Source organism: Misgurnus anguillicaudatus, chromosome 15 (assembly GCF_027580225.2).
Source record: "Misgurnus anguillicaudatus chromosome 15, ASM2758022v2, whole genome shotgun sequence".
Taxonomy (NCBI): domain Eukaryota; kingdom Metazoa; phylum Chordata; class Actinopteri; order Cypriniformes; family Cobitidae; genus Misgurnus; species Misgurnus anguillicaudatus.
Window position 1 is genome coordinate 22,664,529 of NC_073351.2, and position 27,166 is coordinate 22,691,694.

The 27,166-nt window shown below is 39.2% G+C and overlaps 1 protein-coding gene across 1 annotated transcript in view; it reads left to right on the forward strand.

Moving 5' to 3' along the window:
- The window catches only part of cttnbp2 (cortactin binding protein 2), a 52,483-nt gene that overhangs the window by 13,429 nt on the left and 11,888 nt on the right, over positions 1–27,166 (forward strand). The window contains exons 3-11 of the mRNA XM_055173319.2: positions 10,523–10,747; positions 12,072–13,527; positions 15,485–15,691; positions 16,084–16,183; positions 16,336–16,486; positions 17,965–18,192; positions 18,355–18,472; positions 18,595–18,852; positions 26,302–26,397. Of these exons, the coding sequence (XP_055029294.2) occupies positions 10,523–10,747; positions 12,072–13,527; positions 15,485–15,691; positions 16,084–16,183; positions 16,336–16,486; positions 17,965–18,192; positions 18,355–18,472; positions 18,595–18,852; positions 26,302–26,397 (2,839 nt within the window). The remainder of the gene's footprint in view (positions 1–10,522; positions 10,748–12,071; positions 13,528–15,484; positions 15,692–16,083; positions 16,184–16,335; positions 16,487–17,964; positions 18,193–18,354; positions 18,473–18,594; positions 18,853–26,301; positions 26,398–27,166) is intronic.

The window sequence follows — 27,166 nt, forward strand, 5'->3', positions numbered from 1 at the left end:
GAGAGACAAAGACTATACCAATAGCAATATTTATGTGCTGTAATGCTCAATCACATTTACAGGTTATTTATTACCTTTATGAAAAGCAGTCATCCATTTTGTGTTTGTACGAGCTGCTTGAAAAAAACTATGTCAGTCAAAATGGAGCTGCCTCATCATGCGATACATACTTGCTGTACATGTAGTGTATTACAGACAGAAGATGCTTTCTATATACCACATCATCTGAAGCTTTCTTTGCCGTGACTCATAAGAGTCGTTTCTGCTCCTAGCGTTTTGTGTTCCCTGTGGTTGAATACTGAATGGTTATGTAAAAACACACTTCTTAAGGCTATATGAAAAAATAATTCTTACTTATGCGTAAGAAAATGTGCTTTTTACAACCTGGCTGGGATTTCTTTGGGAAGTTGCTTTCGAATGTCTTCGCACGTACGTAGACTCATGGTTTTGCACGTTTATTGGATTTTTATAGATCCATCTGCGGCACGCCGCTCAGAAATGTGAGAGCATCATTAAAATAGGCCAAGAGCATCATTAGAGAGCCATGACCAATTTTAGCGTTCCAGAAGTGCTTGTCGATCTAGTGGCGGAAATGCAGCGAAACCCTTTCAAATTCTGTTTCAATGACTTGAAGAGAGACAGACCCACCACCCCCAAACATCTCCCCACCATACCATCATGCATTCAGCTGTGTTAAAGGTCACTTCTTCCTGATCCCATTTTTTAAACCGTAGTTAGTGTGTAATGTTGTTATAATAGCATAAATATTACCTGTAAAATAATCAAGCTAAAAGTTCACTGCCAGGCGGTATATTTTCTTTAACAGAATTCGCCTTTTAAAGCCTACAGCGATCGGCCGGTTTGGACTACAGCCCTCTACTTCCTGCTTTAATGACGAACAGTTTTTTTAAACTAAACTCCGCCCACAGGAATACGTCAGTCACCAGCTAAGCTAACGCCAAGCTAAGCTGCTATCGAATCACAACACACTAAATAAGCCACACAATCAGACATCATTACGTATTTCTGAATGAGGGACTTCATAGAACAAGAACGACATCAGACCATATTTAGGCCAGTGAAAATAGCGGTATACCGATAAGTAAATTGTGTGGAAAAATATGCAGTTTTTTTACACGTGAAACATGAACACATGTTATATTGTGCACTGTAAACACAATCATAGCTTCAAAAACACAGAAAGAACGGAACCTTTAAATAATTGAAGTATATATGCCTTGCTTATGTAATGATGCCACTATAAATAGTCACATACAGTACTGTATATGTGGGGGGAAGTGTGTTAAATATAGCTCTGGTGTCTGGATCAAATACCAGGTTAGTCTTTATATTGTCAATCATGTGGTACTAAATATATAAGCTTTAAAGCAAAGGTGACATTTGTACACATTTACATTGTCACTTCATACATTGCATACATTGTAACGTCTCCTGTAAATAATGGAATGTGGCCTGGGCTCTTTCTCAGCCAATCAGCAGCCGTGTTGGTTTATGTGTGGTGGGTAGCAATTGCCCGTGGTTTAATCTTTTTAAGTGCATCCCAGTTAATGTATGGTTTTGTTTGTGTGAAAACCGCAATGTATGCTTAACAGGCACTTGTCATTATAGCACGCTGGGGTTACTTGGCTTTCCCTTCCTCTCTTGTGACTCGATGATTCACCTTGATTTTTTCTTTTTTGCTTCTTTGTGGCAACCGCCTCTGAACATAATGCCTGCTTTTCAAAGAATTCAAGGCATTTTTTTGGTTTCCTTGGTGTATTGGATTTCTCTGTTGTAAATGCCAGTGAGCCCCTCCTGTGACCTATTTATGTAAGAGCTCACAAGGCTAAATTTGATGTTTGACCCATCTTGTTTATGTCTTGTTTGTGAACTATTACTAGTTAATGTACGAAAATATGTCCAGAGTGGTGCACATTTATTTAATGTACAAGGATGTTAGGTGTGTTAGGTGATACAGCCCCAAAAGTATATCATGATATTTTAAGAATATTTGCGGTAGTGATATTTATGACGGTGTAAAAAATATGGACGATGAAGGGCATTTTCCATCCAATGAGCTGTCATTTATGACAGACTACCTAATTCAAAGTGTAAATCCGTTGTCATAAGATGGCAGAAGCAGCATTTAAGTGCACTAGTAGTGACACGATTACACAGCATGAGTCAAATGTAAACAAAGTACAAACTAGAGATGAAATGGGATGAAAATTTGACATCACTATGACACTAACCACAGATTTTCTACTGGTTTCCCATATACTTCCAACAGATCCTAGTAACTCAAGTCATTAGCTAACAATTTAGAATTGATTTTACATGTAAATGCACTTTTGTTCACATAAAGTAAGGAATAATTGACGATGGGCCGTTGAATTATTAGAAAAATAATGCACACCCGAGGTGGTGATGCCAATAATTTAACAGCCCGGAGTCAATTATTCTGCTTATATTAAGGTTACCACACCTCAAGACATCGATCACATGATATATTTAATGGGATTCTTCCTTTTTTGTGGGTAGGACTATTTCTTCCGCGTCTCATCCAACGGCTCTTTTGCTTGTTTCAAAATGTCGTTTTAAAACTGGCAATGGAGGCTTGAGCCCTTGATAGCATTCTAATGGAGTTAATAATGAAGTTATTAGAAAGAGAGCGACAGAGACACAGAGAGAAAAAGAAAGAAAGAGAGGGCGAGCGAGTGAGCAAGAGAGAGAGGGCGAGCGAGAGAGATTGTGTGAATGAGACTACCTCTGTGTGTCTCTAAACAGCGCTGTTATTGCCTCGGAAAACCGTCTGTCATGTTGTTTTTGTTAGTCTGTGATTACTGTTAACTATGCTAAGTGATATTGAACTTTTTTTTTAATCATGTAAACAATTATACCGGTGTTGGACGGTATGATATGGCACAGCCCTACTGTGCATAAGTTTGTGTGTTTGTTAAAGGGCACCAATTGTTCGATTCACGTTTTTAAATTTCCTTTGGTGTGTAAGTGTGTATTAGTACATGTTAAGTATATGCAAAAGGTACATACTCAAAGTAAACGATGAAGCGAGTTATCGTCTCCAATGTAATTCTCTTTTCTTGGACTACAACAGACACATGGATTGTAGGCAATAGTTTACTTCCTGGGATTGGTGATGTAGACGAGATTGACATTATCATAATTCCTCCCGCTTCGGACTCACAGCCTGTAAGTTAACTCCTGTTAGCATTGCATTGTGCGTGAATCTTTCAAACATGGTAAGGAGCATCACATTTCCGGCTGACATCCGAGGTATTCAGGCCAATCACAACGTAGAGCTTTTCAATCCGTGCGTTTTAAGAAGAGAGTGAAATCTGGAGCTACAAAAATGTACGCTATGTGGAAAATAATGTGTTTTTTGAAGATAAACCACACGCACACATTGCATTATAACAAAAACACAAAATAATGTTGTTTTTAGCAATGAAATAAGTGCACTTTAATACCAAATAAAGGACAAATAAATTCATCCTTATCTTTCAATATGGTTAAATCTGACCCAGGCTCTGTCGTTCAGCCATTTAGATGTCATAACTCATATGGGTTATGCGGAAAAGCATGAGAGAATTTTCATAATTTAATCCCAAAGGAAAGTTGGGATGTGTGTGTAGAGATAACCTAATATGAATGTGACCTAGAAGCAGAGTATGCATGTGGGATTATGACAGATCCTCTTCGCTTTATATCCAGTGGTAATGCTGTCTTTAAAAAAAGTGTTTTTAAATGATGACAGCATTAAATATGATTGTATAGTATAGTAATGGTACATCTCTAACTATAAGATCTTTTTGAAATCTATATTTTATATATGCTAAGATCCCAAATAACTTTTTGAACTTGTATTGCTGTCCTTAAGAGATCAAGTATTGCAGCCATTTTTGACACAGACTTTTCCCATTCCATTTGATATTCCCTGCTGGATAGTTTTTATAGGCAGCGTCTAATTAAAAGAGCCCGGTTTCCTCATTGCCTGAATTGTTTGTTATTGATTGTGTCTCTTACCCTGTCTGTACAGTTTTGCTCGACTCAGCAGCGTCTCAGTCATTCGATTACTGCTTTTTGCATTTAACGAATGCCACAGCACTACTGTGTTTAAATGCGCAATATGTGCATTTTTGCCTTAAAACATCCAAAAACTACTAACGCAGTGTTAAATATTTTGATTGCATGTGCACTTGCATTATCACAGATCTTTTTAACCTTTGAAAAGCTCTCTACCCTTGTTCACAGGGTCGCATGTTAGTGGTTTCATGTCCGCACTAAGTTTTATTTCATGAAATTTACTTTGGGGGGGGGGGGCTGCCTGCACAAGGGTATTTGCAAAACCCTGCACAAGGGTATCCGCATGCTGAAAAGTTTGAAAACCACTGCCTTACGTTATAACATAACAGTTATTAAACTTTATTTTATTCCATGCACATGATTTGTAAATCCCATCCGACTGATTTCCAATTGTCAGTGGAGGTAGAGACCAAAACTTCAAGCATCCTATTGCCTTTTTATTGCGTCATCAAGCTGCAATCTTTTACCTCAAGCTGTAAAAATTACATATTGTGCCTTTAAGCTATTGTTTTGCTTAAACAGATATCGAGAAAATAAATTTTCTATCACATTTTCAGAACTAAACTACACTCATATTTTCAATATACAGTTAAAACAACAAAAAACCAAGCCCAGTGTTCTGGTACAAGTAATGCATCTGGCGAATGGGATGCTATATCTTTAATGGGTCCGGTGAACCCAATTAGAGCTCAAGATTGTGGCTTGTACTGCATGAGAGGGTAGATGACAGATGGTTGTTGGTATTGAAGTTTTCATGAGGAGGGCTGGTCTGTAGGGGCCTTTCGATTGCCTATATCCGGCCCTCTGTTTGGGCGCCATCCCCTCCCCTTTCCCTTCTCCCATCCTGGATACAAACCCATAAACCTCTATTGCCCTATTTTTTTGTTTAAAAACAATATACATTCCCTATGCCATATGTTATTCCGCCTGGTCGTGTTTAATCGTCCCAGAAATCCGACATGAAATGACCTGGAGGATAAAAAAACGGGTATTACAGGGAAGATCCACAAATGTGTCACAAATTGAACACTGAGGATCAAAGGTTCTCCGGTCCTCTTTTTCTCTCCATTAACCTAATGCCTTTCCATCTTGCATTCAGATAAGGAGACAGCAGCTCCGGAAGTCCTTGGCCCACAAAGTCAGCTCTGTGTTGATCTAATTAAAAGGCCCCTTGTGAGAGTCTGGATGCACACTCAAACAGAGGCAGTAAAAAACACTTTCACCCACACAAAAGCCTTACTCATGGGTTAACCTCTTCTGGTCTTCGAATCACATTTAGAGAATTTCACTTAATGCCTCACCACTTCCAAAATGAATGGCAAATGAGAAAGATCCCAAAATATGCTGAAGTAATTTCAAAGTACTTTGGAAATGGTAGATAGGGCTTGTTGATGTAGTGAAAAAATATAAAATTATATCTTGATATGTGATGATATTGAATATCTCTGAAAGTAGCCCTCATTTCAACCAAACATTCATTGCTGCTCTAGATTAGTAGGGGACAAGAAAGTTTAGAGAGGGGTACGGGATCTGCAAAGGACCTCGAGCAATACCCACTATACCATTGACACAGACCTCCGATATCATTTTTAATGCAATATAGTACAACATTTATGGAAAATGAATAAAGTGTAAAGTTATATCTTGACATTTAATGATATTTAATCTCTGAAATGGCTTAAAAGGAACCATCATTTCAGCCATCATTTCAGATTTTCTCCATATCGATAACATTTACATCCCAGACTATGACAGCATCTTTAGCACATAAACCCTTGACAGACCTGACAAATATAGCATTATTTACTCACCGTTTTCCACGTGTTGGATCTACACGTGAAAAACGGTGAGTAAATAATGCAATATTGGTGTTTATTAACCATGAAAAGTAAATTCCTAAAGCGGTCATTTTTTTCTTGTAACGCGTTGTGTTTCTCGTTTCATGTGTTACAATACTGATCAATCTACATGTTATTTAGTGCTGTAACACATCCTGAAGTTTGACTTCTCTGAGTTTTTCAAAATAAAAGTAAATCGGGTTTAAATGTGAAGAGATCCTGTCGGGACGAAAGTAACACTGGTTACTTTTGTCCCGCTGCTAATACTGTTTTATATGTTGAAGATTTATATTATTCTAATTTGATTTAATTTAATTTTCAACGTGTTCAAACTGTTGAAAAAATATTTTATTCTCAACAATTTAAGTTTGTACTGTTAGTTGCTTTTGAAACATTTGATAAAACTGAAATTTAAAATGAAAATGTAATTTCATTATTTTTTACAAAGATAAATTACAAAAAATGTTTGCAGTTACATATTAACGAGGTCATAGTCATGTATATACTTAAAACACGTGTAACACAAAAATCTATGTTGTTTTGTTGTGTTACTTTCGTCCCTGGGGGTGGGGTCGAAAGTAACAATTCACTACTTATGTTCAAAATGAAATTATACTGAAGTCATTTTACATTTTTACAAAATTTCACCTTGTATTGATATACCACACTTGTGAGTTAATGACCACAGCAAAAATATATCTCTGTCTATAACATTATCTTTTAAAATTAAGTTTTTCTAAAAAATGGTACTTTCGCCCCCGCTCTCCCCTACTACAAAAATCCACTAAAATAATACGGGCAAATATATATAATTTGATATTTATAAGCAGTCTTTGTCTTACTCTCTTTATTTTCAGGGTCTCTTCCCCTTTGGAAGTTTGCCTAGAGACCCTTCGCTCGGCCAGCGCGTGCCTGTAAAGGTTAATGCTAATAATATCACAAACCTGCCTGAACTCCAACAGGACTCCTGTGTGCTTTAAATTTCTGTATTATTTAAGCTTAAGACTTGGCAGAGTAGTTTAAACCAGTTTTTCTGTCCAATTCTACCTCTGGACCCAGCCAAAATCGTAAAAAGAGACATACTGTTTCATGGAGAAAAAGATTATTCTTATTTTTCCTTAATAGTTTCCAGCATTATTCTTTTCTGTGCTGATTTAGGACTGTTTTCCACCTTACCTTTTACTTGAAACAGGGTCATCTTTATTCATGATATCACATAGTATAGTAATATAGGTTTTTGGACGTCGCTCCTTTTGAAAGATAAAGTTGTTCATATGGAAGAGGAGGGACGACAGCAGTCTCAGTGATTATAAAAGAGATTTGTGAAAGTCTGGAGGAAAGTGCCAGATGGCAGAGAATCTCAAAAGCCTTCATTCTCTATTTGAAATGACACACAGACATTTCTCTCGCCTCCAGACTGCCATCTCTTTAGATCTCACTTGTGCTCTTCTTTCAACCCCCTCCTCCCTCGCTCTCTTTTCCTCAGTGTTTACAAACTTTTCACAGTTGTTGGCCTGTATAATAGGAGTATGTTTTTAATTTTCTCTCTTTTAGATGTGTTTATGCTGTGTTTCCTGCATAATTTATGCAGTTAACATTAAGACACTTAGGAAGACATTATTCCATTTGTAGAAATTGTAAGCCATGGCATGCCACAGGGCTAAATTCACAGAATAGTTTATCTTGTTTTGGGCTTTATTAGACAAAGCAATGGCGCACTGCCCATCAGTCTATATGAAACTTTATCCGTCCATGAAAGTTCCCTTGATCTGTGTCTGCCTCCAATTTTTCCATCCCTCTTATATGGCAAAGTGCGCTCATAATGAAATAAGCCTGGTTTCTTTTTAGTCCAGCACTGATCATTTGTCCAAGTTAAGTGGACTGAAAGCAACTCACTTAGAGAACTTTTATGCCCTTGAAAGCTGGGATACACAGCAGAAGTGAACCAATCACAATGAGAATTATCCATTTCAGTGTTTGTACTTCTGCAGGTTGATTACAGCCTTCATCGAGTGAGACACAAACACCCGGAGGGCATTAGCCACTGGGATGCTTTGTGCTCTTAACACTGTACTTGCATCTTTAAATAGGGACACCATACAGAGTGCAAACTTTGAAAAAATTATCTCACCTATTTGAGCTGCGTGTTCATACAGCATTGCTCTTGCTGGGCAGATGGGGCTGTAGATCAATCCAGTGGGTTGCATGACACTGGAGCGTGCTTCACTTGGACAGATTCACTTACAGTATGTTCTTGAAATTGTTTTACTGCGTTTGTGTTCAACAGAAATTTTCTCGCTGAAGATGCATGGAGCAAAGAAACTGTTAGAAAACTGGGCCTTATTGGCTTTAGTAGGTTATAGTGATTTGCTGAAAGGCAGACTATAAGCACTAGCTTATTGCTGCTTAGCCCTTGTAGGTTTATTTAATCCACTGCCTATGCAATCAGGCAGAGGCATCTACTTGGTCTTAAAACCGTTTTAAAGGGATAGTTCAGCCAAAAATAAAAATAAAACAGTTTTTAAACGTATGTTATATTGCGCACTGTAAACAGAATCAAAGCTTCAAAAACATCGAAAAAACTGAACCTTTAATTTATATAATTTACACGATTTTCCGCAGTTTTTGTGCCACTGGATCACGAATGTCTTTTTCGTGTCACCCAACACAAATTTCTATAAATAGTTTTTTTGTGTCTGTGGCACGACTTTCTTTATCGTGTCATTTTATATTTTTTTCCTCATTGTTTTTTCCTATTTTTAAATCATTGTCGTTGACTTTCATAGTATTTGTTTTTCCTACCATCAACTGTGTGCTTACCATCATTTATCAAAATATCTTCTTTTGTGTTTAACAAAATAAAGAAACACATAGAAGATTAGAACCACATGGGACTGAGAAAATGATGAGAAAATAATTTTTTGGGGGGGGGTAAACTATCCTTTTAAGTCATATATATTTTGCACTGCATCCAAGCATAGCATCATTCTTTATAATTTCTCAAACAAGGAACCACTCAGTTTTTTTCTAATGGTTGTTATCTGTGCTTTACTTTACAGTAAAATACAGTATCACAATAGAAAGAACTCACATGCCAATACCACTACACCTCCTTTAAAAAAGAGTTTAGTTCCAAAACGCGATAAACGCCATTTTAAAAAAGAGTTACCGCTAAAATCAGTATTGTATCAGGTCAGTATTAAAACGTAAATTCTTAATTTTACGCAAAATCCAGTATCCACTGTGTTATTCTGTCACCCTTTTTACCTTTTTTCCTAAAACGCAATAAACGGCAGAATGCAATAAATCCGCTAAACAAATCACAGCGCACCATTCCACGCACACACGGAATCCTAGTTTTCCTCATCTACTTTGTACAAACAAACAAAAACATAATAATACTTTTTTGGCATTGATAAACCTGTGGTGGTTTTCTGTGACAGGGAAAAAACGTAAGCCATTAAAATCTAATAATTTACGTGAGAGGCAATCGGGAGATGGAAAAATGCCGGGTTTTGCTTGTTCTCACACGACAGCATGAAGCTTCTGTTATGCTAACACATTGACCTCAGGGGATCTTATTAAAAACTTTCCATTATTTTACTCGAAGCCAACAAAAATCGAGCAGGACCAAAACATTTTACAGCTGATCGCTGCCGAAAAAGTTCAGAGCCGATGTCCCAAGTACAGTTTAACAGCAGCAATGACAGTGTTCTTAATATGACAAAGTAAGTGTTTTGATTAATGCCATTTATTTTATTTTTTTAATCAGTGTGTACGATTAGTCAACTAAATGAAAGTGGCAAAGATGAATGCACATTTATATATTGATTCAATAGATTTATAGCATTTTGAAAAAGTCAGTTTTTATAACAAATCTTTGAAAATCAAATTATGGATTTGAATTTTTATTTTTTAATATACTAAAGATGCTATGTGAAAGTTTGTAACAGAAAAAAATGTTTTTTATCTTGTTACTTTTTTGCGTTTTGGAACCAAACTCTTTAGATAATGATATTAGCAGAAAAAACTTGCATGCAACAATTAGAGGGTTTTGCAGTGAAAGACATTTTTTAAATACCAATGAAACAACTAAAGTGACATTTGTGAAAATAAAGAATTTCGATTTCTGATTGATAACCTTTTCATTTCCATTAAAGTGAAATTACTGAACCTAAACATAAAAGCCTGATGCAAATCAGGTTGTATTAGGAGGTCTGTGAATGTCTATGTATGTACATATGCTTCTTTTATAAATAATGTTCACCCTAATTAATAGTAAAAACTGTCTGTGCACCTCACTGGAAGATTTGCTATGACATATTCCCACAATGTCACAAACAAGATGTGAAGACTTGCATATAAAGCTCTCTCCATTTACTGTACAGTACAGCCATCACCAAGGGATATACTGTAATGTGTTGTAATTGCTCCATTGATTCACCAGGATCCCATGGGTGCCACTATTCCATTGCAATTAGCTACTAACTTTTAGGTTTCGTGTATTTATTGACTTTTATTGTGTTCACATGCACAGTAAAATGCCATATCAGTAAAATACCCCATACTTGTTTTTACAGGCTCGAAGGAAAGAGGTGTTCCTGCAGGAGAGGTACGGGCAGTTCAGTCTGACAGACCCGTTTCTCGCCCTGCAGAGAGACTTTGAGTCGGGAACGGGGGCGAAAGACCGCAGGCCTGTAAGTGCAAATCCCATCACTGTGCTGGAAGCTGTTATGGCTCACTGCCGCAAGATGCAGGAGAGGATGTCAGCCCAGCTGTCGGCCACTGAGAGCAGACAAAAGAGGGTAAGAACGTAATTTCTATGCGTTTTATGGGTATGTGTTATTAACGGTAGTACTACAGAAATGATTTTGTGCTTTAAAATATTCCAATGGCACTTATAAATATGAAGTTAGTCCACTTTTGTAGGATTATCATAGCTGTCAGATGTTTTCTGACATATCCTACAGTAGTTATTTTAGGAATATCACTCTAGTGTGTGCACCAGTCCATGTCTTTGGATTTATCTGTGTTTTTAAGTGCGTAGTAATGTATTTGGAAATGTCTGTAGTGTACCATACCATCTTTGTGATTCTGGCACAGATGCTGGCAGGAAATCGAGACTTCTAAATTAAAGCCAAATCTAGATTCTAACTTGAAGGCAGTAATAAAAGAATAAGCATAGTGAAGCTAAGTGCACGCTGTGTATTTTGGCCAAAATGTTGTTGTTTGTCAATCAATCAAGTACTGAGATTAGATGTACGTACCAGATCGTACAGTCTGGCATAAGATTTTTACCCAATATCTTACAGTGTCATATAATATGATAAAAAACATTCACAAATAAATAAATAGATGTAAAAGCAAGAGTTGCAAGAGTACTCCTGGCTTAAAAACAAAGATCCCTAGACATGGTAAGCAATGGCAGAGGAGAAGGTGTTGGAGAAGGAGAGAAATGGACGCTAAGCTTGAAAACGCTCTGCCAAACACATCCAGACATCTGTATCACTTAATATGAGCTAGTGTTACAGGGTGTACAAGCTACATGATATATAAACTGTCCTTGATTTTTAACAACACCCACAGGCATGCTTGTTCCAGGTGACTTCTGACCTATCACTGCACAGCACTTAAACACTTCTGCAGGCCAGATATCAAGTGTGCCCACCATCTCAGTGGCTTTAGTGCTTTTTAAAGGATACGTTATATACACAGATAGCTGTGTACTACATATGAAGTGCTCAGATGCAAAACCCTCTAAGTGTGTCTGGCATGTTCTTGTAAATTGGCACTAGCTGGGATTAAGCTGATTTAAACGGAAAGTATTTGATAAATGTATAATGCATGCCGAAAGCAATATCATTATCTCCTTTTTGACAGAGGTGGTGTTTAGCGACGTTTGCATCTGAGCTCCTTTGCATCTGACACCTTTAACCCAAAACTCATTTTCAGTTACCTCTACTGTAAGAATGTTGTTTAGTTGTTAATATCTTCCAACTTTCATTGCACATAATTTTAAAATGTAATTGTCATTTTATAGTTAGATAATTTTTCTATCTTGTTTGTGTTTTCTGCTTATCTTACTGTTATATCCGAGTCTCACATTTACTTTGCTGCCGCTGTGTCTAGCTTGAGATGGAGAAACTGCAGCTGCAGAGCCTGGAGCAGGAGCACAGGAAGCTGTCGGCTCAGCTAAAGGATGAGCGAGAGAAAAACAAGCATGTGGTAATGTCACTGGTGCATGAATGCAAGCAGCTAGCTGCCCGCGTGGTTGAAGAAAACCAGCGCTTCGAGGAGCTCTCGTCGCGCACGGAGCAGGACGGCCGTTCGGTGGGGCGACTGGAAGAGGAGCTAGCAGCCGAGCGCCGACGTAGCCAACAGATGGAGGCAGAGATGGAGAAGCAGCTAGCTGAATTTGACACAGAGCGAGAGCAGCTACGTGCCAGGCTTAGCCGCGAGGAGACTCGAGCTGCAGAGCTGCGGGCTGAAAGCGAGAGTCTTCGCCAACAGGTGGAGCAACTAAGAACTGAGCAATGCAGAGACACCACACCACTGCCTGTTACTCCGGGACCTACACCTGTCCCTATTAAACCCAAGTCTATGGCAACTGTGGCCGTAGGCACTGAGGCAGCTATTTGCAAATCTGTCTCCTCTCAGACAGACCTACCACTGGAAAATGAAGGGGCTAAGAAGGTACCACTCACCATCCCTGTGAAGCCAACAGGTAGCAACTATGTTAATATGAACCTTCCCAAGTCCTCGAGTGCTGGACGGGGACTACACCACGGGAGCTCTCAGGCAGAAAATGGAGGAGAGGGCCAAACAATTCTACATGGCTCACACTCACCTGGTGTATCCGCAACGTTGCCAACTGGAGTCAGCCCCCGCGTCCAGGCAGCCCGTTACAAATTCCAACCCTCTGCCTCTGAGCAGGACCAAAATGGAACAGCAAACCAGAGCCCTCCTTCACGGGACCTCTCTCCAACAAATCGAGATAACTTTGTAGCCAAGCAACAGGCACGCCACACAGTCACACAGGTTCTTTCACGCTTCACGAGTCCACCTGCAGGGGGACCCCCGGCAACCCTTCGGCCTGGTCTGCCACACTCGGCATCGGAAGGGGGGCCTTTTTCTGGGCGTTTAGGTCACACTCAGATAGGCCTTAAATCACCAACAGTTGCCCGCATCGATAGGGGTAACCCACCCCCAATCCCACCAAAAAAACCAGGACTGTCCCAGACACCATCTCCTCCTCACCCACCAATGAAAGTAGTAGGTGAAACCAACAGGCCCCCAGGAACAGGGCTGGGGGTGGGCCTTGCCAAATCAACTCCCACCCCTCAGCTTCCGCCAAAACCTTCCTTAGATCTGGGAGGTACTGTCCCAGCCTTGACTGCGTCACAGGTGGGTGCTTCCTGCACTGGCTGGCCATGGGGGCCACAGCCATCAACAGCATGTTTGGAGTGTCCCCCTGTCACCACCTCTTCCACTACAGTTACCATTTTCAGTAGCCCATCCATAAACCCTGCTAGTGTTTCGTCCCATAGCTCCCAGCACCCGGGCAGCCCCCTGGCAGCAGCATCAGGTAAAAGGTTTCACCCTTTGTTTCAATGCTTCTCCTCTCTACTCCCATTCTTTTTCATTCTTGATGCATTCCTCAGTAAGTCCTAGTCGAGGAGAACATATACTTCAATAAACATAGTTCTTTAGGGTTACCTGAAGTTGTAGGGCTTTACATGATGTAAGCTGCTGGTGTATATAATGAACAATAACCAACATTTGTAAGTTTTTGATCGCACTTCAGTGCAGTTTTTCAAGTCCACCAAAGCACTTTTAGGGCGAGATTGGTGATGTAGACATATTGACCCACATGATAAAGTGAATCTTTAAGGGTCTTTCCTGTAACCCACTCTATTCTGAAGCTGATGCCAGAGGCTGCTCTCTCCCTTTTCTCCAATTCACCTAAAGCATGGTTCTCCTGTGTTTCACCATTAACCTGCTTCCCACAATATCTCTAAAACCACTTCACTGTCTTCATACCACCATCTGAGACTCTGTTTTACCTAGAGAAAGTCAACAAACCTGTGAATGTATTACTGTTCCCTGCACCTACTCTATAAGTGTTTCATCCCATGTTTTTTTTTTTTTTGAAGTGTCTGGACAATTAACTAAATACGATTGTATTTGTTGTGATTGCACTTGTGATTCTTATACACGTCTCTATGCATTCATGCACAGTAGCATTACATCTACAATTGGGATACTACTTTGTATAGGAAATGTGAATGGCTATCTTTAAGGTGAAAGCTTGAAGCTTAGACAGTGTTTAGGTTATGCAGAGTCATTCTTTTTTAAGACACATTAGCGGTTAAGCCGAACATATGCGGCAGCTCCAATTACAGTTACGGTCTTGGAAACAGTGTCAGAAGCTTTAGTGATCTCTCACATTTTGAAATACCACCCTGTCTCTGCAGGCTTCTCCATAGCTCTTTGAGAGCACCGGAGAAAGGCAGTTGTAATCACCAGTGAAAGCCGAGCAAGTATTCCACCAGAATCTTCCGTCTCGTTGTCACTAGAGACTAATCCACACGGTAGCTCTGAGAGACGTCAGTAGCAAACTGTCATCACTAATGTCTCCGAATTTCTAAAAATTAGCACTTTTCTCCTTTTCTCTGCAGCCACTCGGCCATGGCAGTTCTATGAGGCTCATCTGCTCTCTCTGCCGCCCATTTTAACCCAGAAAAGACACCCAATATTCTTACGCATTCCACTGGACCTCAATGAAACAGTCTCGATTTCTTTTTCTGTCTCTCTCACTTCAACCCCTCCACTAACAAGTAAATATAGAGAATCCCTGGAGACAAAGCTATTTACAAACATTGGCATTAGCGTTAGCATTAGCATTAGCACTCAGATACAAGAGTAGTTTAGATTCTGTTTATGCAAATTCTGTTCATGCATAAAGTGTACTCATTGCTTTGTTGAATTTCATTTGTTTCTGTGCTGTAGTTGCCATCTTACTAATGCTCCATGTTTTGAATGTTTTTGGTTTGACTGACATTTTACGTTTTATGATGCATGACTTTCATTTATGTGCCGTAAACAGACTGCTGCTTGATTTTGGTTGAATTATCCGGTTGGATTTTTTTGTAATTTGACTATTTTGTCATTAGCCTGACCTTAAACAGATAAAATGATTTGTTTAGTAGGCTAGAGGCGGGTGTGGATTTCATACACACTCTCTAGAATAAATAACTTCTGTTGTGGCAAAATGTGCACTTTACATAAACATTTACCCTTTGTTTTGACTGAATTTGGAATAGTTTGCATTTTCTCTGGATCCCAAATTTTATTTATACTTCTCCCTGGAGGATAATTACAAAATATTTGCCCTGGTCAGCACTGTTCCACTGGCAACAGCCAAAATAATTTCTATGAATAACAAATAGAGTCATTCCTCTGGGTTAATGTTTTGATTCCCATTTTGACACAACGAAAGCGCCCTGCCTCACTAGTTACTGCTGTTGCTTGAACCCTCCCAGGCTGGTGTCCCTCCATAGTTCCCTCGCTAACCTGTGGTGACCCCGTCCCCCTGGATGACGGGCAAACCCTTCTCCTCCAAGCTGCTTCCCAGGGAAATGTCACTTTATTGTCTATGCTGCTTAACCAAGATCCACTATTGGATATTCATCACCACCAACATGAATTAACCTCTGCCTTGATCTCTGCTGCTCATAATGGACACACAGGTATGTGCTGTGAAGATTAGCATTTGAATGCATAAAAAGAAATTAAACTTCCCAGGGTTGCTAGCCTTGTGGTAGCCTTTTCAGTTCGTTGGCTGTCTTAAGCCGCCTTTCCACTGCACACGACAAACGACTGCAAATAAACCGTAAGTCATTCATTCCCTGTGGAGAGGTGCCAACCGTCTGCTGATACGTAATCTCTCCCATGTTACGATTAAACTGATACTTCATTACGACTCCCACAAGGGGGCGAACTCCGACAATCGTTTTCGAATGTCGTGTGCAGTGGAAACGCGGCTTTAGCCCGGATTAAGTTTTGAAGTTCAGTAAACATGTTATTTTTATTAACAAAATCTATATTTATATTAATGTTTACATTGACAATTCTTCTACAGACTGCTTAAATCTGCTGCTGACTTCAGGGGCGTCTGCTGATGTTGTCGATGAAACAGGATTTACACCATTACATGCTGCCGCAGAAAACGGTCACCACGGGTGAGTTTCCACCCTGGCCCGCTTTGCTAATGTTGTATTATAGATCACAAAGGAGTTGTTTTATTTTTTATAATAATTTAATTGCACTTACAATACAAGTAATAGTAGGGTCTATCAGTTGGTGACATTCACAACTGTTATCGCATTGCTAGGAGTGTGAGAGCTCTTGTCGAGTGTGGAGCTGATGTGGAGAGAGAGTGTTCTGGTGGAAGGACCCCTCTCTTTCTGACCTGTGAGCAGGGACACGTCGAGTGTGTGAAAGTCTTGTTGGACGCAGGAGCAGATCGTTCACATGTCACGACTGTGAGTTCTCAGTCACGAACTGTCTCTAAAATGTCAATTATATTCTGCATCTATGTACTCGATAGGAAACACTGCCCCCACTATTCATCTCCATGGTTACTTTACCAATTGAGTGGCGGCATGTTGCTGTCTCCGTGTTGCTCAGTATGTAATTATGGTGCCCTATTTTAGTAACACTTAATTATGCTCCGTATTTGTGAGTTTGTCCTAATTTACTTGCCCAAAAATATTCAGGGATTTCTTATTGTTTAAATTAAGATGATTACCGGTATACTATATTTGTTGATTGGCTCATCTTGTGTGCATTTTTCATTATAAGTTTGTGTGCACTTCAAAGAATTAATTTGATTTTTCACAGACAATTGTCATAGTTTTGCTATGTTCAGAAGGCAACATTAGGGCATTTTTGGTATAAAGACATTAATTTGTGTTTAACTGATTAAAATAAAAGTCATATACATCTATGATGGGATGAATTTGTGTAAACTATTCCTTTAAAGGATTAGTCAATTTTCTTTAAAAAAAAAAAAAGTCCAGATAGTTTGCTCACCACCATGTCATCCAAAAATGTTGATGTCTTTTTTTGTTCAGTCGAGAAGAAATAATGTTTTTTGAGGAAAACATTCCAGGATTTTAAACCACAACTTCTAGTCTTCCTCCAGTCCTGTGATGTGGCAGCGCGACCTCACGTAATTGCGTAATGACATTAAGAGGTCACAGATGACGTATGCGAAACTCCGCCCCAGTGTTTACAAGTTTGGAGAAAGAGGGCCGTTCCGACGTTGTTGTATGTCGAATGATACTAATTAATGTTTTGTGTCAGTTTATTGTTTAAGATGGTCCGCAAATGTGCGTTTCATATATGTAACACGTGACCTTTCCACGGCATTACACAATTATGTGAGGTCGCGCTGGAAGAAGAGAAGTTGTGGTTTAAAAGTGCTTTTTTTCTTGCCAAAAATGACAATCATTTCCCTAGATAAGACCCTTATGCCTCGTTTGAGATCATTTAGGGGCGGTTTCCCGGACAGGGATTAGACTAGTCCTAGACTTAAACATTTTTAAGAGCTGTCCAAACTGAAAAAACTTGCACTTACATATCTTAAAATACATCAGTGCCCTTTGTTTAGCCTCAAAATGCACACAGGTAATGTTTTTAGTAAGGCATGTTTGTTAAAACTAGTTATTTTCCAAATTGAACTAAGGCCTAGTTCTGGATTAAGCTAATCCCTGTCCGGGAAACTGCCCCTTTGAGTCCTTTGGAACTGCAATTTTAAACTGCATTAAAACTGTTAAGTGTTGGGGTCCATTAAAATGAGAAAAATCTTGGAATGTTTTCCTCAAAAAACATAATTTCTTCTCCACTGAACAAAGAAAGACATCAACATTTTGGATGACATGGTGGTAAGTAAATTGTATAGATTTTTTTAAGAAAATTGACTAATCCTTTAAGTGCCCTCATTATGTGTGGTTTATAGGACAACTGCACAGCTCTACACGCTGCAGTCAGTTCAGGTCACGTCAACGCTCTGAAGCTCCTGCTTCACCACCCGTCTCCTAATCCAGAACTGGGTCACCCTGTCTCTCCAAGAGACCCCGATCAAGAGCTCCCACACTTCAGTGTGACCAATGCCAGCCACGTCCTCAACCACAGTAACCAGGATGGCTGGACTGCTGCCCACATTGCTGCATCCAGGGGCTACAAGGTGGCATGTTTACCTAGTGCATTTATGTAATGTACACACATCTAAGGTCATGCATAAACACAAAGGTGTTGAATTGTAGTGTGTTTATATTTAGTGGTAACAATTGCATGTGAGGAATTCACACTGTAATCACTGCTTACTCCGCAATGAATGCATTTTCAGAAATGCCTGGAGGTTTTATGTAACCACAGTCAACATGACATGGAGAAGAGGGACAAATGCAATCGCACCATACATGATGTTGCCACAGATGACTGCAAAAACCTGCTAGAGAACCTGGGTGAGTATAGTTTAAGAGAGCCATAGTACATGCAGCGTTTGTGAAGATCAGTATATTTGAAAAAACTATAATAAAGTTGAAGCTTGATTGACCACAGCCTTGTGGTTTCTGTCCTGCTTTAGACTGGTACACAGTGGTTGTACAGGTGCTGATGGATTCACCGGAGCGTCTTTGCCCCGTGGATCTTCTGGAGGATAGTTGCACCATTGGCAAAGTCACAATTCAGCGTCACATCAGCTGGGAGGAGTTTTCACGGAGTTTGAGTGACCTGTTGACCAATCACCTGCAGCTGGTTTGTGGGAGCTGGGAGCTGCAGGAAGGACTGGAGAAAGCGGAAACTTTGGGCCTGTCTGCTGACAGTATCGCCTCTGTGATTATAGGTGAATAAATTCATAACCACTTGGCCTTTAAATCCTTTAATGTTGTCTGTATTCTACATGGACAGTCTCTTATCGAGGACTTAATTTGTACCCTTATTGTTTGACATTGATAGCACAGATTTCAGAAACTTCTGCACTTTTCATTAGGTGCACTTTGGGTATTTGGGGAGAAATGTAATTTCGGGGTTTTTGGGATTAAAAAATATTTGTAAATTTACTCATGATGTTCACCATTTAAAGTGTTTTAGATTAGTGCATGGTATTTGACACAATGATGGTGGCCTCTGCACTATGTATTCAAACACAGTCCTTCAAGAAAAACTTTTTTTGTGATTGTTGCGGGCAAAAATCCTTGATCTTGTGGCACGGTTTCTTAAAAAATGCAATGGAATATGCAGGAACTGTATGCAATTTTATGCAATAAAATTGCGGGAACTTGCCAAAAACTGTGTGAACCTGCAAAAACTGTTTGCAACTTTTGCAGGTTTTCATTAATGTTCACGTCGCATAATTACGTCACTTCCTAACATTCCCATGACAAAAGGGGACATGGCTGCGCATGTGTGAAGTAAATGCAACATTTTTCTACTTTCTGCTAATATGACTTTTTGCTACAAAATGTGGTTTGCTACAAAATCTGCAATTTATGCGGTGAAAGTGTGGCATAAATATGCAGATTTGGCTGATTATGCATTGAATCATGCGATCGCATAATCGCGTTTTTCTGGAGGGACTGCAAACTAAACTTATTTAATAGGCATTAGCCACTATACGCACAACCGGCGCTACGTTATAGAATGTCTCTGAACAGGTTCACGCCCACTTTTGGGGGAAATCACACTAGACGTTCCATTGGCTTCCATTCAAAATAGCGGAACAAAGCAACCTTCGTACACAGCCGGCAGGCGTAAATAACTTATGAAATCACTCAGATTAAACATGTTGAGTAATTATCTGTCCACCCTGCCTGCCATAGAGCACGAAAGATACTTTAACATATTTAATTTGGTCAATATAAAAACATGTCTCCCTCACTCCCACAGCATCAAATTTGTGTAACAACGCTCCCTATTGGCCAGAAATGTCTTACCCGGACATTTACTCGTACCTCATCGAGTCAACAGGGAAGCATGTGAAGGATTTTACTTCGTATTTGAAAAGAATTACTTCGTATTTATTTATTATGTCTTTATATTTAGAGTAATGGGTGCACTTTTCCGTCCAGCCATACAACTAACTGGCTTAGCGATATTTTCAGCAATCACTGGATGGCGTTGTTACACAAAAGTTGACGCTGTGAGAATGAAAGGGGCATGTTTTTATATTGACCAAATTAAATGTGTTAATGTATCTTTTGCGCTCTATGGCAGGCAGGATGGACAGATAAATACTCAACATGTTTAATCTGAGTGATTTCATAAGTTATTTACGCCTGCCGGCTGTGTAAAAACGTTGCTTTGTTCCGCTATTTTGAATGGAAGCCAATGGAAGCGCTTCTTTTTATCCCCCGAAAAGGGGCGGTGACGAAATTTACAGTCAAGTTCCCGGATGTGCCGGTAGTCCGTATGGGGTGGTTTCCAGAGGTGGAAAGTAACGAATTACATTTACTCACGTTACTGTAATTGAGTAGTTTTTTTGTGTATTTTTACTTTTTTGAGTAGTTTTTAAAATCTGTACTTTTACTTTTACTTAAGTATGTTTTATTTAAAGTATTGTACTTCGCTACATTTTAAATCATATCCGTTACTGAGTAAAAAAATATTTTAAAAAGCAAGGTGATAAAGACGCGCAACGGATGTAAACGGGCGGGGCCCGGGGGAAAACGCAAAAAAAACCATGGAGACGGACGAGACAGGCGCGCGCTAATGCAGACCCGCCTCAGTTCAAATCTTATGAAAGAAACCCCTGGTCATATTTAAGCGACCACTTTCCACTGACGCGAAGCGAGTGTTTCATTTCTATGAAAGGTAGGATTCATGCTCTTAAGTACGAAATTGCACGACGCGTTTTTAATACCATGCGCATTATCTTCCGAGGTCTAGCAGCTTCGCATCAAGTCAAACACAACTTCAAAACGTCCTCGAGAATGCGCAGGTCATTAGACATTGCAGAGAGAGAGAGAGAAAGAGAGAGAGAGGAATAAAGGTCATCAGGTACCCAGGTCAGGGAAGTAAGTAGATAATAAACGTGTCAAATGTATATAGACATGGCACTCATCTCATTATATGCTCATCTAAACTATATATAGTTAAATAAAATAATGTATGTTACCAGCAATACATCAATTACAACCTTACTATAGTGATTGTATTTACAAGCTGCTGACCACCTTCAAAAGTGCATAACTCACATGTAAAAATCATTAAACAATTCCATAAATGTTTCTTACTTTAAAAAAAGTTTTATTTTATTAACTTTTTGTTATTGCACTTTAATTGTAAAGATGTTCCTACAATTAAAAACAACTAGTTTGAGATGTATATTCCCTTGTCGTTTTTGAACTATACTAGAATCCTCCACCTCTTCCCGCTGTACAAAAAGTAACTTTTACTCTGAGTAAAGTTAAAATGACTTACTTTTTACTTTTACTTGAGTAGATTTTTAGACAAGTAACTTTACTTTTACTTAAGTAAAATATTATTAAAGTAACTTTACTTTTACTTGAGTACAATATTTTAGTACTTTTTCCACCTCTGGTGGTTTCCTGGATAGGGATTAGCTTAGGCCAGGACTAGACCTTAGTTTAATTAGAAAATTTAAAGGACAAGTTCGGTATTTTACACTTAAAGCCCTGTTTTCAGATTGTTTATGATGAAATAGAACGGGTTTGACTGAAATTTGGACATATGATGCTGGCCCGAGAATTTTCGGGTGTTTTTTATTCTATCACCTCCCACCTCTACAATGTGTGTATAGGTGCACTGGAACAATCCTTCCTAAAATGCATTAAACTTTCGTTTACAAAGACGTGAAACTCACCGAGTGGTCGGGGGTGTTCACTGATATGCTCGAACAGGAATCGCTGCAAACGACGTATTCGAACAGGTTTTATCGTAGTTTTTGTCCAACTCCATTGACTTGTATTAGATGTGCTGTGAGGTACGGTATTACTCCGCGCCGGGAACGTTGTTTGTATTCTTGCAATTGGCAAAGGTGGATTATCGCCACCAACTGGGCTGGAGTGTCTATTATTCAAGCTCTCAGCGGAAGAATATACGGGTGTGAGGCGTTTGGAAAAATAGGTCCATGAGTTTACAACGAATGCTAAAACAGCTGTTGGAAAGCATCTTATGCAGCGATTTTTGTGTGTGCTCTTTTGTGTGACTTCTTTCCTGTCACGAGTTATGGTGTGAGGGCGGGGCTTTTGGGAACTTGTGTTTTGTTAACAACACCCAACGATCCCTTATTTTAGAAGCCGTTTCATTCGGATATACATCATGATAGTGAACACCCCTGACCACTCAGTGAGTTTCACAATGAAAGTTTAATACATTTTAGGAAGGATTGTTCCAGTGCACGTATGGAGCCATTGTAGAGGTGGGAGGTGATAGAACAAACACCCGAAAATTCTCGGGCTAGCATCATATGTCCAAATTTCAGTCAAAACCGTTCTATTTCATCATAAATAATCTGAAAACAAGGCTTTAAGTGTAAATACCGAACTTGTCCGTTAACTAGTTTTAAAACTAGTTGTTTTCATTTTGGACAGTTCTTGCATTTTTTTAAGTCTAGGACTAGTCTAATCACTGTCTGGGAAACCGCTCCTATGAAATTGAAATTGACAATTCTTATTTTTTAAGGCGTATAATTTATCCCTACACTTCATAATTTTTTATTCATGTCCCCTTATCATTTTTAAAATCAAAAATGTTAACCTCCAACCCTCCTCAAGAAATGACTTCTTTCCTGTCACGAGTTATGGTGTGAGGGCGGGGCTTTTGAACTTGTGTTTTGTTAACAACACCCAACGATCCCTCATTTTAGAAGCCATGTAGTTCGGATATAATGATAGGAAAATAAAGACAATCACAACTTTCATTTTATGCCGACTTTAAGCAACCTGTAGTGTAGACTACTGACACGTTTGTGCCGACTATTCTTAGATGACCCCAGTCTTTACAACAGCTGCAATGCTTCGTAAACCCCTGGGTCACTTAAAGTTTTAATTTCCCCACCTCAGCAATTTTAAACTCATAGATGCCGAAAAAAGAGATGGGTGTAGAGCCTGTATAGCCCAATATATGAGGAGCTGAGATGCAAAACGCCACCTCTGTCAAAAATTTGATCATGATGATCTGATGAAATGGCGGGATCTGGTGTGTTGGGTGTAGCTGCAGCGCTCTTTACTTATGTGCTACTTTTAAATGTCTTTTGCTACACCGACACCGGCCAAATTTACAACGACTATTATTCTAATAATAGGCTTAATGCAAAACTACCCTTGGCGACTAATCTAGTGATAAGACTAACAAAAAAACATCTTGGATTCGGAAGACACGTCTTGACCACCACCTTCATTCAACTGCACCTTCCCAATCGAACAACAAAACGCTCTAAAAGCAAAATAAATCCACAACAAAGCTACGCGTTTCTAATAATCATCTCCCTCCTGCTGTCCGGAGACATACACCAATGTCCTGGTCCACTCAACAATCAACAACACGATAGACCGCACATTACGCCCGTGATTGGTGCGAGCATCAACAGTAGCAATCAGGTACGCTCTTTATGTAATTTAAATTACATTAATGGCCAACAATCTTACCTGGGTGGTTTTGTTTCTCCGGCGAGTGCCGTGGAGACGGCGGTGTTTGGCGGGGACGTCGCGGCTGGCTGGATGGATGTTCGAGCCGGGCATGGGGCCTCAGCCTGTGTGGACCCGCATGCATTGCCTATGCCGGGCGCATCGACGGCGGCGACTTGCAGTCAGGAGGGCGGCGTGTTGAGCGCTTGGGAGGCATCAAACTATCGGAAACGGTCATTTTCTTCAAGAATTATTATACTATAAGTATTTTACCTGTAATGTCTAAAGTCCTTGAGAAGTGGACATCTGATCATATAAAAGACCACTTAAATAAAAGTTAATTTAATCTTCACCCACTACAGTTTGGATTCCGATCAAATCATTCAACTGAGTCAGCAAATTGCTATTTTATTGATAAAATCAAGTTATTACTTGACAGCAATAGTGTTGTAGGAGCAGTCTTTCTTGACCTTAGAAAAGCATTTGATACAGTAAACCATCGTATCTTATTGGCTAAATTATCCTCTTATAATCTTTCAGACCAGGTGTTAAAATGGATAAAATCATACCTCTGTCAACGCATACAAATTGTTCGTATTGGTAATAGTCAGTCTGAGTCCCTACCTCTGTCGACCGGCCTGCCACAAGGCTCCATATTATCCCCTGTTTTATTTTGTATGTATATTAACGACCTGCCACGGGTGTGTCCGGAGGCTAACATTCAAATGTACGCGGACGACACAGTTTTGTATGTACATGGAGCTTCAAAAAGTGAGGTAGCTGATAAGCTTACAAAGGTAATGGTTAAAGTCACAACATGGTTGAATCAATCGTGTCTACAACTTAATGTGTCAAAAACTGTGGGTATGTTCTTCACTAAATCATACAAGGCAACAAATGATGCAGATATCATGGTGTCAGGAGAAAAAATACAAATTGTCCAAGAATATAAATATCTCGGCATTTACATAGACAATAAATTAAATTTTAGATCACATGTAAAGCAAACTTGTAAAAAAGTCAAATTTAACTTAGCAAATTTTCGTTTTATTCGCAATTCAATGTCTATTAAAGCGGCCAAAACATTTATGCATTCAATGATTTTATCTCATTTTACCTATTGTTTAACGAGTTGGTCCCAGTCAAACTCTACTACCATGAAACCACTACAATCTTTATACAAACAAACACTCAAAGTATTAGATAAGAAACCAAAAGCCTTTCACCATTGCGGCATTTTATCAAAATATGATATTTTAAGTTGGGAAAATCTAATAAAGTTTTTTAATTGCTGCCAGGTCTACAAAATCTTACATGATATGGCCCCGCCACCCCTTCGTGATCTAATTAATCTTAGAACAACTAATCACAGAATTACTAGAGGAACTTCAAGAGGTGACTGTATTATTCCACACAGGAAAAGTGCTTTTAGTCAATCTGCCTTTTCTGTCAGGGCTTCTCAGGAGTGGAACACCATTCCGTCAAGTATCAGAGATATAAATACATATGGTCTCTTTCGATTACATCTGAAACGTTGGCTTATTTGTAATCAGTCCTGTCAACACTAAAAGTTCTGCTGTTGCTTGTTGTGTTACTGTCGTGACTTGTGAAATGTTTTGTGTGATGTAAATTGAAATTACTGTAATGATTTGTAAATGAGCTTACAACTTATTTTTAGACTAGTTTACTATTTAATGGTTTTATCTCTTTATTTTAAGTTTGTTACATTAACAGTGCAAATATTTTTAAATATGTACTTTTTCTAGGGTGCCAATGTACAACTGGCAATCAGGACTACAGATGAAAATTAGCCATTGGCTAAATCTGGCATGTTACAGGTGTACTGTTGTTAATATGCACTGTCCTGGTAAATAAATAAACAATTAAAAAAAAAAAAAAAATATTAACCAAATGCTTTTGGCACGTATTATAGGTTCATCAAATTCTTCACTTAAAATCTGATTAATCCCGACCCTAGGTCATTAAGAAATAGCAGTTCTCATAGTCTAATTTACAAGAAAACATGTAAGACTCTCTTAGAGGGTTTTGCAGCTGAGCTCTTCATATGTATGAATATTTCAAATACAACTACCATTGATATGATTTCTGATTAAAATATGGAAAGTTACAAACATTGGGGTGTTATTTACTCATGTGAATTCTTCGCTAGGTGTGCCGACACCGGTTCCAGTGCACAGGAATTTTAAATGGCTCTTGTTCTGGGTGTTGTCCAATGCCCTGCTGGGCCAAGTAGGGAAGGACGTGGGACGGGCGCCTAATTGAGCTTGGCTTGACCCGAGGGTTGTCATGCAGGGCTGCTGAAAATAAACTAGCATTCTTCAAGTTCTCACCCATCTCTTTCACACTCCACAGGTCTCTTGAGCTCATTTACACCCTTTCTTTCACCACTTCTCTTTTATTTGTTTACAACTCCCTTTAGACGAGTTGTTTCTGAACACCATGAGCTGTTGTCAGATTGAAGTGATGTGATCTACAGAGAGCATCAGACAGCAAATACTAAGAGAGGATTTGTGAGGGATAAAAACATAAAGATCCTTTTTCAAGGCCCTCAAGATGAGATACTAGTTGACAATACCCGTCACTAAAGATTACATATGCGTGTCTTTCACTGTAACCAAGTACATGAATCCTGATGGTTCGAGTGTATTTCTAAGCATCCTAAGCACTCTGTGTGTGTTTTGTAGGTGATGCCGTCTGGCTGTTGGGACAGGAGTTGTCTCAGTCTCCTTGGGACCTTGTGCGTAAGCGCCTGAGTCAACGTGTCACCATACATCTTAAAGGTGAGCTTTTCAGCCAGTGATTTGGAGTGAAGTACCTATTTCATTGCTAAAAAACAAATTTTTGTGGATATGGTATAATACATGTGTTCGCATGGTTTATGGTTCAAAAAAACACATTATTTTCCACATGTCGTACATTTTTGTAGCTCCAGATATCACTGTCTTTCTGAAACGCACTGATTTTGTACAAAATTCATCGATTTGAAAAGCTCTGTGTCCCTGATTGGCCAGCTAATCTGTGCATTGTGATTGGCCTGAATACCTGTGACGTCAGCCGGAAATGTGACGCTCCTTACCATGTTTGAAAGATTCGCTCACAATGCAATGCTAACAGGAGTTAACTTGCAGGATGAGTCCGAAGCAAGAGGATTTATGATAATGTCGGTCTTGTCTACATCACCAATCCCAGGAAGTAAACTGTTGCCTACAATCCGTGTGTTTGTTGTAGTCCAAGAAAATAGATTTACGTTGGAGACGATAACTCGCATCATATTGTTAACATGTACTAATACACACTTACACACCAAAGAAAAGTTAAAATTGTGAATCGGACAATAGGTGCTCTGTAACGTAACTATATTTTTGAGTATATTCTGTTTAGAATGAATACCATTTGGGTATAAAAGTAATATTATATATGCCTGTTATAAGAGGAAATACATTTTTTTCACACTCAAGGGTGAAAACGTAAAATATTTTATCGGATGTGCCTTTTGTTTACACGCCGACAGCGTTTTTGGGGCTTAAAAATGCAAAAAAGTGAAACCAC